At 35.0% G+C, this 13,388-nt stretch overlaps 1 protein-coding gene across 1 annotated transcript in view; it reads left to right on the forward strand.

Moving 5' to 3' along the window:
* Positions 1-13,388, forward strand: part of CERKL (CERK like autophagy regulator) — a gene marked incomplete at both ends in the record, with an annotated part of 55,137 nt that overhangs the window by 24,187 nt on the left and 17,562 nt on the right. Inside the window, 2 exons of the mRNA XM_080346950.1 lie at positions 230-472; positions 8,145-8,276. Of these exons, the coding sequence (XP_080203076.1) occupies positions 230-472; positions 8,145-8,276 (375 nt within the window). The remainder of the gene's footprint in view (positions 1-229; positions 473-8,144; positions 8,277-13,388) is intronic.

Here is a 13,388-nt window from a genome sequence, read left to right on the forward strand (position 1 = left end):
GAAGTAATGTTATTTGTATAGCTGGACACCTAACCAAAATAAAAGAAAGTTCATACAAGTATAAGACCAGTGATTGAAGCAAATGATATGCAATAAATTTCAATATAGGCATGAGCAGATGGAATAACTGAAGCTAGATATGAAGCCATAATTGTATGGTGGTTTTAGACCTTACTCCTAATAATATTGGTAACATTTTTAATTTTTTTTTCTCCCCCCCTCCATATAGGTGATTCCACTATGGTTTTACAAGCTCAAGAGGATATTATTGAAATGAAAGATGTATTTTCAGTAAAACTGAAACGTCGTCGATTTGCAGGGCAGAAAAATGGTGGTACTGTGTTGGGCATCACAATTTTTAAATGCCTGAATAAAGAAGAGAATAAACTAACGGACTGTGCTATCCATTTAAATAACCTAAGTGAAGATCATTGTCATACATGGTTTAAACACCTAAAGGAAATTTTGAATGGTAAGCACTTAATTGGGGTTGATGTTGTTATTATTTCAGACTTGTTTTTGTTGACTATACAAAAGGTTGAGTGATGCCTAGAAAAATATTTTGTCTGTAGAAGAAACTCAGATATGAATGTTATTGCTGAAAATGTTTACTACTGAAGGTTTACATGGTGAAGTGTAAAATTTAGGAAAGTGACAATAATTGATAATTAAACAAATTGGTGCTATGTTTTGGAATTGTTTTGGAAACTACTGAAAATAAGTAGCTTTTACTGTATTCTACTGAAGAGTCTTCTGGGAAATCTACTTCTTGAAGAAATAAATATATGTTGTTGATGTTGTCACTTGGAATTGCAGCACATCTGATGGTACTACAGTTGCTGCAGTCCTGGGAACCCTTCAGGGACTTCCTAGTGGCTGTTTAGGAGCTCCCACCTGAGACCTACAAATTCTTTAAGAGTCTAATGAGGAGAGGCTTTCCTCTTCTTCATAAATACACAGGACTCTTATTGTATAATCTGATACAAAATGTATTGACATTAGCTAGTGATGAGAGGCAATTCTTTATTTTAAAAAGATCTTTCTGTGTTTGCCTGGCCTAATGCCAGTTTCAGGATGCTTTGTTTAACCCTTGATAGTTGCATTTATGTCATGGAAGCTGTATCAAATTCAAGAAAAAAAATATTCACCATTTAGGGAAAACAAACAAACAACAACCAAAGCTTTTCACTGTAATTTAATACAGTGAATATTGGAAAGACATAGAATATAGCACACTTGTGATTTAAAAAACAAACAAACAAAACCAAAACACAAAACAAAAAGCCACAAAGCAAACTCTGATTTAGCTCCAAAATATGTCTCTGTTTACAGACTATAGCAAATGAGTTTGTATATTACAGAAGAAAAACAATCCATTTTGTAATAAACAATTCAGTGTGAGTTTTAATAGTCTATACTGAGCCAGATTACAGAATTCAAATCTTGTGCATTTCTAGTGTAACAACACTTCCAATAGTGGCTTATAGTGTACTTCTAGTAAAGTGACTTTGTGAAAAACAGATATTAGAGAAAGTAAACATGAGTTGTTAACAACACATTCTTACCTAGTTTGCTTACAATATGCTTTAGATTTTCCAAATAAAATGTGTATTAAAAAGTGCCTTCCCTTTCCTCTTTTTGAAAGACTTTGTCACGAAATACCTCAATCTGTGGAAGTGCCAAGATTCTTACAGATCTCCAGCTACCCATAAAGGCAAGGACATTTGCATAAGGAGCAAATGTCTGTTTTGTTCCCAGATTACCCTCCATCCATCAGGAGCAGTGATACCATATGTTCACAGAAAAAAAGCTGCAGTATCTCTTGCTCAGGTTGCCTTGACTTCGAGGTGCAGTCTCTATTTTATAGCTTTGTAATTGGAAACCACCTGAACCTGAAAAAAAACATTCTGTGCAGTGTTGCTGTTTCTAGTTCTTCCTTCAGCTTTGGTCTTTCACCAGAAGCTGAAACCTTGTGCAGATTTTTCTTGATCTCTAATCAGTACATTTTTCTCCTTTCTTTTTACTTCAGGAAAAATAACCAGTCACAACCCCCAAAATAATATTTACTAATGTGTATATTGTTTTAAGTTCTGTAATTACAATAAAAGTAGTTTTCATACTGTTACATTTTGAAGTCTTAAGTAGAGATTCAAACTGCCTTTCTATCTAGGAAATCAGCAAAAAAGCAGCATCATTTCTGCATGTAGTGTGGCAGAGGCAACTTACCAGTAGTTCAAACAGTGATGGTATAGTAATGGTATAATTCAGAAAAAAGTCTTCTCATTTAAAAGGTACCAAACATTGTTCCCAGTGGGATTCAAATCTGAACTAAAAGTGTAAAATTCAGGTAACTTCTGTTGATTTCTCAGTAACTGAAATCTCAAAAGGCACATTGATATATAGCTCTGCTTGAAACAGTGATGAACTTTCATAGTTTTTGCAACAGATTACTTTCATAATAGTGCTGATGACATCTTTGCTAATGAGCTAAATTTGGCTCCTTTTTGGTTTCTTTCTGAACTGCAGGATAAAATTAAAATTTCATTATTCTAAAATGGTCAAAATTAAGTGTACAGGTCTCTTTTCTAATCTATGTGATCACAAAATTAATTTTCATTAACTGCTGCATTATTTCTTTGAAGGTTTTTATTGTTTCTAGGCTGGGACAAATTAAAAGCAGGTGATTTATTAATACCAAAGTGGAATGTATATATGTTTGGGTATGGCTATACAGTAAACATGCAATTTCATTTGTCAGAATGGCTAAATGTTATGAAAAGGTGTGTCTCCTTTGAAAATAAATGCAATTTCTATTTATTTACCTTGCTCTTTGACAAGTTTTAGATTTTTACACATATACATTCATTAAGAAACAACAATAGCAAGTTTATCAGTGATGATACAAACTAGAGATTTATTTGGAGATTGTTCTAGTCAAGATTTCATTTTTTTTTCCTTTTTTCTGAAATACTATGTACACAGTTTTACTGTGCGTTTTGTGTCTGACATGAATGTTTCTTGCATGGTTTTTCCTGCTCATACTTATTCTCTTCACAGTGAGTATCCTCTGTTGCTTTGAACTTGATTTCAGAGTACTTCAATTCAAAGCCTAACTAGGCTATAATTTTTTATGATGCCTGTCATAATAGAAGTAACACACAGTTGTAGAATTTACAGTGGCTGCTATTATGGCTTTTTGTGCATTTGTGGCAGAGTAACAAACACCTGAACTACCATCTTCCTGCTTTTAAATAAGTTCTTTTTTATTTGCATAACATTGCTGCGGTTCAGATGCACACCAGCTAGATATGACGAGCTTGTTCAATGACGTGGTGTTCAGGAAAACTGATCTTCTGTATATGGCTTATTTGTTAAACTGACATAAAATTACCACTGCCATTTTAAGGCATGCACCTATGGAGCCTTGGTTCTGGACTGGCTCCTGGAAAGCCCCAGATGGCAGCTTTGTCAGATTCTAATATGTTGCTTTCTCGTGTCAGACCTGTTGTACACCTGACTCTCAGTGATTTCCATTTGTACTTTGCATCTTTTTTTACCTGGACTTACGGCCATATATAGTGCACATACTCTGTCTCTGGCATTCACTGTTTAATGTAATAGCCTCTATGCACACAAATGCCCAGTGTTACTTAAAGGGTTAAGATAGCCCCAGAAATGGAAGTGCATAATTGTCAAAGCTTTTTTTTTTTTTCTTTTTGGCAAGATAAGACTTATTTTTATTAACAGGTGATTTGAAAAGATTTTGCTTAAAAACTCTGTAAACTATCAGAAGACAGTAAATGTCATTAAGAATAAATGGCAAAGTAGCAAAAAAATGCCTGAAATGCATTTTATTTTTATCTACCATTCTGTAGTATCGCTCACAGTGGGATTTGATATGAGTGTCTGAAACTTCATGCATGAAGTTTTAATTAAACCATTAATGTTAAACATTAACTTTGGTTAGTTAATATTAACAGTGGTGTCTCCATAGTTACATTAACAAATCTGTCTCATATTATTAATTTTCCTCATGTATAATATTCTTACTGTTGTATAAAGTATTTATAAGCATATGTGGTAATGACGTGATTTCAAGCTCTTAACTTTTGTAACATAAACCCATTTTCATAAAGCTAAGAACTGAAAGCAGCACAGATGTATGTCTGAGCATAGCGTCTCTGCTGCCCTATGAGCCTTTGTTTTCAGAACACCCTGATTGACCCACCACCCTTCATGGTTCACTGATTCACTTGATAGATCAAGTTTAAACTAGTGCATATTAGCACATTTGTTAGTACTAGAGGAACAGTTGGCCTTCCTGCTTTAGGCTGCTGGTTCATTTCGAATGGAGCAGCCACAGAAAACAATAACTGAACACCAGTTAGGAGAACACCAAAAGGCTGACAGACTGAAATCAGTTGCAGACTGCAGTAAATGAGATTTGGTTCATTCATATAGATATTGTTTAAAGAAAATTAAAGGGCTATTATTATTTTAAAATACTTTTAAAGAAGTTTTGCCATATAGTTGCATCAAAGTTTTATTTTTTACAATTATTGGATGTTTTCTCATTAAACACTATTTTCTGGTGTGTTATAAGATATCCAGAGCATGGTGGGAATGATAAATAATAATTTTTGGCATGTTCATCCTTTCATGTCAGTTGGCAATCATTTGGCACAAAAAACCCCACATCACTAGGGCACCATATCTCTGCTCAAATGCCTTATTTTTGTACCTATTTCTATAAACAAAATAGCTTACCTCTCTAAAACTGTAAGTTGATATTCAAGTAGGCATAAAGAGAATATTCTAACACTTTTATCCTGTGAATTTATTTGGTTTTTGAGAATCTCACTAGAACTTATGTATTAACTCTGATCTACTTTTCATAATGGTAAATACAGTTCTTGGTTTACAATCATTTAAGGAATGAATTTTTGGTTAAAAACAAAACAAATTCAACTCTCTCCTTAAAAATCTAGCATTTTTTCCCTGCCAATTGAAAAGTCTTTATTCTTTTGACTGCTTATGCTTTCTTTTAAAACTTTATATGGCTACCTGGGGCATAAATTTTTACACCTAAAACTCAAAAACAGTTAAGTGAGATAGTGATGTTTGGGTTTTTTCCTTCAGTTTTCTCCTAATGGTGCTTTAGCAATATTGTAGCTTGCGCTCTCTGGGTAACAGCATTTATGACACTTCATCACCTTTCTCTACTTCTACAAACTCTATGCTTCGCTATTCTTTCCCTCCACTTCGTGTATTATATTTTGTGTATATGTATATATTTAAGTTTAAATGTATGTTTTACTTAGAAATCAAAGATTCAAGTCAGTTTTTACAGTTTTGTGTCTCTAGGTATTGAGCATTTAGTGACAGCTGATCATAGGTAACAATTCCCATAGAGAAGATAAGAAATGTGACAGCACATTTATGAATGTGGGTAAATATTGTATCTTTTAAATCAGGAGTCTTAAATCTTGTAGTTTTCAGTTTAATTTCTATTGACACTTTAGGCAAAATATTTAGTTACTAAAATTATTTTTTTTTGGTCTTAATATTTTTATGTCTTCTGAAAGACTGCAACAATACCAGATTTCTGTTAAATGTCTTGAATAAAAGTTATTATAATGCCTGTATGATGATGATTTATGTGTTTTAATAGTCTTTGGGAACTTTCGTGTAGTATTCCTTACTAGTGCTGAAATTTCTATTATTAGAAATTATACTATATTACACACCTGCAGGGTTTGTTTCTGGAGAATCAAGGATATTTTAGGTTGGAATGGACCGCTGGACATTATCTGTTCCAGCTTCCTGCTCAAAGCAGGTGAACTTCTAAACAAGAACAAGTTGCTAAGAGCCATGTCCAGATAAGTTTTGAAAATCTGTAAGGATGGACATTCCACAGCGTCTCTGAGCAAGGTGATCCATGGTTTAACTGCCCTCACTGTAGAGTTTGGTTTTATTTCTTTATTTCAGATTGAAAGGTTCCTTGCTGTAACTTGTGTCTGTTCCATTTTTGTTCTTGCACCTGCAAGAAGTCTGGCTTGGTGGTCTTTGTTACTCCCACATAGATAGCTAAGGACAGCATTTAGGTAGATTCCCTTCTGAAGGCTATACAAAGCCAGCAACCTCTGCCTCTCACATGTGACCTCTTCAGCTATTTGTTGTAGTCACAGTTCTCTGTTGGACTCACTCCACCTTACCAGTCTTGTGCTGGGGGACCTAAAAATGGATGCAGTTTTTTTGAGATTCAGGCTCAAAAGATGGTGATTCAAGGCCATAGTGTTATCTTTTGAATTGCTGGTTGTCCTCTTTTTACTGCAAACCCAGTAAGCATTCAGCCTTCATGGCATCAATGGCACACTGTTGACTCATTTAAAGTTCTTGTCAATCAGGAACTCCAGATACTGTCTAAAGAGGTCAGTCCCCAGCCTCCACTGTGAGGGTTTTGCTGGGCCAGGTGCTGGACTTCATGTTTGTCTGAATTGAACATCTTGAGGCTTTTGTAAAATCTTTCTTGTAGCTAATCAAGGTCCTTGTGAATGGCAGCCCTGCCCTTCAGCACATCCACTGTCCTCACAAAGTTCCTTATTTTCTTTTTATCTCCTTTATAAATGAGATACTTTTAAATATAAGTACTAAGGTGTGTTACCTAAGACATTTAAGATTCAACAGGCATCAAGGATATATCAGGATTAATTTGTTGTGCGATGACATGGCACTGTGTGTAACATTTTGCCATAAATAGAATTTGAAATCCTGTTTTTTATGTATGCTTTCAGGCTATAGCAGCAAACTGATACAGTATTTTCCTTCAGGATCTTTAAGAAATCTTCTAAGATTTAGTAACACTAACTGACTAAAGTGCTACCTTGTGTTTAAATAAGTGAAAAAATAGTCTGTAGGACTTATATATTGTTATTAGATATTTTGATCTTAAGGAATACTTTCCCATTTGCTGCTGAAATAGTACTTAGCTATAATTGCTCTAAGGAATTATTCCTGGTCAGTCAATGAGGTAGAGTGAGGAGGAAGAGCTTCAGGAAGTACCAGCTGACACTCGGAAGGTACCTGCGGCTGTAAAAATTGAATAATTGACAGGGGACAGGAAGACCTGCTTTCATTCTTGATTTCTTCTGGGGTTGTGGCCTGCTACTAATTTTGTTCCTGAATGTTGAAAGCGGTGTACTTGCCAGATATTCTAGCTTTCATTTGGCTAAGAAAGTGATAGTCTAATTTGATACTAAAAGAAAATTTAGAATTTATAAATTAATTACTTGGACAAAAAATTGTTCAGCTAATATATTTTAAATGACTACCAAGGGAACAGCAATATCATATGCCACCAGTTGCTTTTTGTAGCAAACCAACCTCACTGAATCATGGCAATTGTAGCAATTGTAGAAAAGAGAATTTGAAGACTAATGTTATTGTTTTAGTAGAAATTATTTACCAGTCAACAAAATGCAATATTCCGAATAATAAAATTACTTAATGGGATAAATGTGCAAGACAAGGTAGTGTTTGCATAGCAGTATTTCTTAGTGTTGTTTGTTATTTCAAAGACCTAAATGTAACATTTTGAAACAAGAAAAAGAGCAATATTTCTCAGATTTCTGAATGATACTACCAAGTCTTCTATTCCTTTGTATTTCTTTGGACATCTTTTGAGATGAGACATTTCCTTTGCACTGTTTGGTTTGCATCTTGGAAAGCAAAAATGTTGGATTGTATTATCAGTTTTGTTGGGTGTTATTGTCATATGCCTGCTGGGACTGTTCATATTAAATTCCGAGAAGGATTGGTTTTGATGTTTGGGTTTTTTTGTTGCCAAATCGTAGAACTTCTCCACATTCACACTGCTCCTGTGTCAGGGTTTAACTAGGTTATGGCATATACATTTTTTTCCTGGTGATTAATTTCTACTGTTTATGAACTGTACACTCAAAAGTAATCAGTACTGCAATTTAAAGATAAATAGCAAAAATCCAAGAAGAAACTGAGACTTTTTTGAGACTATAATTTATTTATCCTGTTAAAGAACTGTAATGGATCTAATATTAAAAATTCATTGAAGCTATAAAAATAGCTGAGCTGTGTGCAATTTTACATATTTTGTGTTTTCTTTCTAGGCTTTCAAAATAGACCCAAATCCTTAAAAGTGTTTGTCAATCCAAGCAGCCACAAAAGAGAAGCCACTCATGTTTATTATGAAAAAGTTGCACCTCTTTTCAAGCTTGCTGACATCAAAACTGATGTCACAGGTAAGTTGCTTCAAGAGCATAGTTTAATCCTTTGTGAAACTAGTACTTAAGTGTGCAAGACAATTTGAATTTACTGCTAATCCTTATTGGCTTTGCCTGCAAGTAGTGCATTTGGAACTGCAGATATATACAACAGATAGATATATACAAGATAATGTATTTTTGTTTTATCAAAAAATGGTTTAGTAATTCTGTTATTCATTGATTATTTTTCCCCTATAGCTATCAATACTAGTAATATATTTTTTGCATTTTTTAAAGCAAGCATTCTATAAAAAGAAACAAGCACAATGTCTGAGAGTTGTATGTACTTGCTAAGAGTTGTTCCTGCATTCTGACAAACACATGTCCTTAAGTATTACTTCTCTTCTGAGAACATCTATTGGCCTGACATCATAAGAGGGGCTTATCCAAAGGAGACATTATTTCTGGGTTCTGACTCAGTTTCAGGGATGATATGGAGCCTGAATGATTAAGTTCTGTGATGACAAGGGCAGCTCTCACGAGGCACATGGGCATGACTTGCAAACTGGGGAATGAAAGGTAGAACTTTCATGTTGTAGCGATGCTGCCTTCTGCTCAGCAATGGGTTCCTGATAGCAGGGTTGGATTTAAGGTTCCCAGTTTCTGCCAGAGTTCCGTTTGGCTGTTTCCCTTGATTGACATTTTATGAGAAACTGAACAGGGAAACAATGAATATTTTTAAAGCAGTAACGCATAATGATCTGATCATTCCTTTTGCCTCCTTCTGTGAAGAGAATGAAATTTAGGCTGCATCAGATTTTGTCCCTGAAAACACCCAAGTTTACAGAGAAATGATGTTAGTATTTCCCATTCCAAATAATTTTTTATCCATAGTATTACAATTCCCTTTAATACACTGCTAATTTTAGATTATGCATTTCAAATTCATGTGACATGAAAACTCTGATGCAAGACATTTAACACCAAAAAGCCTTTTTCCTATGTTTGTTGTAGTTGGTTTGCAAAATAATCAGTTCCATCTTAAACAAATGATAAAACAGAGGTCTCATCCTACAGTTGTCTGTTAAACTTCTTATGAAATCATGACTACTTCAGGTTGCAGGGCAAGAATAATTCTGAGCAAATCTGATATAGGCATGAGGATATAATAATGCAATAGATGTTTGTACATGAGATTTATTTTACTAATTTTGTTACCTGTGTCTATGTATTTTTAAATTACTTAGCCCACAATTTAAAGTAAAATCAACTGACCATTAAAGACACATGAAAAAGATTGCTTGTGTTAGAATTCTGTAGTGATAATTTCTTAACTTCCCTTAACTGACAAGGGAATGCCAGTAGCTTTAGATCAGTTTTGATTCTCAGAGGTGTATTTTTCATCTGCAAAGCACAGATGATAGTGTGATGAGATTAATAATAATCTTGTTTTCTTAGAAATTGAACTTAGCCTTGTTTGGTCACAGTTTTTTGAAATATATTTTTTTTTTGGTCAGGCAAACCTTATTTAGAGATGACTGTCATATTGTTAAAATATTTATTGCTTTACTTTAAACAACTCTGTAAAGAAAATTGCCTTTTTAAAATTGTTTGCCTTACTACTCAGTATTTCTTTGCTGTGAACATAACCTTGTTTGTTAGACCCTGTTAAAGACAGCATTATCATTAACCTGTGTGAGATTAGATTTTTAGCTATGTAATGTCACCTGGAATCCTAAGCTGAAATAATAAACCAAATCTGTATCAATATTTTTACATTAATTCATACAATGTCATATGAGCTCTTAATATAATTTGTAGTGGTTTTAAAAACGTTTTTCCTAATTGAATAAAAATAGTTAGGTTTTTAAAATTGTTATTATTATTGTTTTAAATTTTGAAAAGAAACTTCTGTTTTTAGCCAGATATATGTTTAATGGCTTATCTTTAAAATAAGTTTATTTTGGCAGTGTCCAAATACTATTGTGCTTATTAGCTGACTAACACTCCTCCTACAGGCAAAATGAGAAAACTACAGTTTTAAATGCTGGTAGAGAACTAAATAATTAAGAATTATGCATTAAAATAAATTTTTTAAAAAAGAAAGGGTGGTGGTGGGTGCTGAGTGAAAGTCCTGTCTACTGGTGCCATCTTCCAATAAGACAAGTACCTCATTTCAAGTAAATTGAACATTTTTTCCCCCTCCCATAATTGCTTCAGATTTTGTGGAGTCTGCATCTCACTGTTACTGCTTTCCTGAAACATGGCCAATATTTATATACGTAGTGGTGTACAAATGTGTATTAGGAAGTAAAAGTTGAAGGCTTTTGTACAATTTTTACACTGAAGATGATTTTAATTTTAGTCTTTTCACATGCACATATTTAAAGCTTGAAACTCATTGTACACAAAAATCTTAAAGCAAATTTGAACCTCTGAAGTGACTTCCAGCAAACACACAACACAAGACTTACAGGTTGCTGAAACAAAACCAAAAAACATACCAAAACAACTCTCCCCCAAAACAAACACCTGCCCCCAAAACCAAACAACAAAGAAACACCCCTCCCAACCCCAAAATAAAACAACAACAAAACACAAAACAAAACAAAACCAGCCAAACAAACCAAAACCCAACCAGCTTTGATAGTGGTGTGCTGAAAGAGAGAGCTGTCCTCATCCAGTCTTGTATTTTGGTAACTGGCTGTTGTTTCCTGTCTCATCAAGCTTGCCAGATTTTACCTTTCATTGTAACTTCTCACTAAACAGTGTATTCCAACAGAAGTTTGGAGTGGAGGTATTATCTCCTACTCAAGAATATACGGCAGTCAAAAGGCATGTATGTAAATAAGTGAATTCTGAAACGGCCTTTACTTTCTCCAGTTATCACAGAATGTCAGGGATTGGAAAGGACCTCGAAAGCTCATCCAGTCCAATCCCCCTGCCGGAGCAGGAACACCCAGATGAGGTTACACAGGAAGGCGTCCAGGTGGGTTTTGAATGTCTCCAGAGTAGGAGACTCCACAACCTCCCTGGGCAGCCTGTTCCAGTGTTCTGTTACCCTTATTGAGAAGAAGTTCCTTCTCAAATTTAAGTGGAACCTTTTGTGTTCCACTTTGAACCCATTACCCCTTGTCCTATCATCGGTTGTCACTGAGAAGAGCCTGGCTCCATCCTCATGACACTCACTCTTTGTATATTTGTAAACATTAATGAGGTGACCCCTCAGTTTCCTCTTCTCCAAGTTAAAGAGCCCCAGCTCCCTCAGCCTTTCCTCATAAGGGAGATGCTCCACTCCCTTCATCATCTTTGTTGCCCTGCACTGGACCCTCTCCAGCAGTTCCCTGTCCTTCTGGAACTGAGGGGCCCAGAACTGGACACAATATTCCAGATGTGGTCTCACCAGGGCAGAGTAGAGGGGAAGGAGAACCTCTCTTGACCTACTAACCACCTCCCTTCTAATACACCCCAGGATGCCATTGGTCTTCCTGGCCACAAGGGCACAGTGCTGGCTCATGGTCATCCTGCTGTCCACCAGGACCCCCAGGTCCCTTTCCTCTACACTGCTCTCTAATAGGTCATTCCCCAACTTATACTGGAACTGGTTGTTCCTTATCTTTAAGTTTGGTAGGTTGTTTTTTTTTTCTTTTGTGCCAAATGAGATGTATTAATTTTAGTGAAAAAAAGTCTTTAAAAGTGCTTTTTTGTTGTTATTTTTGTTACATGGAATAAGCAGATCTCTGAAGTGCTCAGTGCAGTAGAAAGTGGGAATTAACAAATTTAAACTGAAGCAGTACTTTAGGTAAGGCTAAGCAATACTTAAAAACTGGTCTTTATAAAGTCTTTTAATAGTTTGGCAATCTTGAGTGCTGCAGGTGGGATATTGGCTGTTAGGAGAAGACTGGTGACTCCTCTGAAAAATCCTGTTCAACAAAAGCTTGATCTGCATTTGGGATACCTACAAGTACGGGCAAATAGTGAAAATTTGTGGTAGTATCTTAGAAATATTTTAGTAACTTGCAAAATCTTACACATACTAAAGAAAAAGAAATGAAGCTAACCCCTACAGACTCCTGGTTTGTCTCACTTCTAGCCCTGGATTTGACTCTTTTGCTTCCATTTATGCACAGTTACAAGCTGAATGTTTAGGAAAAAAAAATTAGCCGTCCCCACACCCTCATTTTTAGGGCAGAATCACAAAGGAGAAGAGGGTGATTGACAAGTGGATAAATAACATTGGTTTAAATTTTCTATACAGTAAATAACATTACTTTTTTTTTTTTTTTTTTCCAACCAATGTCAATACCAGTTAATCTGTTATCATTAGCCATTTTAATCCTATTGGCATTAGTCTGTGACATGAGTGTCAGTATTCATATGTCATATGGCAGTGTCCCACATTTTGAAGTGTTGAACCAATTATACGTTGCTTTTTCTATATGTAGGGAGTGAACCCCAGTTTTCTTGTTGGATACACGAGATGTGGTGTTACAATGTTGTGGAGTATGTGGCCGTTCCAATGAGGTACACTCTCAGTGCCCCTTTTTCAGAACGCTGTTACTTGAAACTTAATTTGTACTGGAATTTCCACGTTGTGAACAAAATGTCCTAGAAAAAGGAAAACTTTTTCAGTTATGTATTAGAAATCATTGAAAAAAGCATTAAATAATATTTTTGTGAATTTTCCCACCCCCTCAAATACGTAATCTGAATCTTTCTTAAAAGGTTAAAGCTCTTTCTTCCTCTTACCATTTTTTTTTTTCTCACCCCTGAATTAGAACAGGACCATGTATCCATGTATTCAGACATCTAGCTTTTTCACTCTATCAGAATTACATTGATGTGTCACACTGGAGGTTGTCAACCCTGCAGAAAACTTTATAGACGTGGTTTTTTGTGTTAGTGTTGGATTTCTTAATTTTTTTCCTACTTGATTGCTCTTCTATGTGTTCTCATGAATCTTTTTCCTGGAAACTTATTTTTTTCATTAACTCTTTGTCACAATGTTTCAAAATAGATGCCTCTGTCATTCTCTCATTAAATTTTAAATTTCTTGGGATCATCCCCAGTGTTAAGCATTGCAGCAGTCCTTCTGTATAATTCCAAATTTAAAATCTTAGATGCGAAGAGGATGGAGTCCCCATCAAT

Source organism: Nesoenas mayeri (assembly GCF_963082525.1).
Source record: "Nesoenas mayeri genome assembly, chromosome: 6".
NCBI classification, from domain to species: domain Eukaryota; kingdom Metazoa; phylum Chordata; class Aves; order Columbiformes; family Columbidae; genus Nesoenas; species Nesoenas mayeri.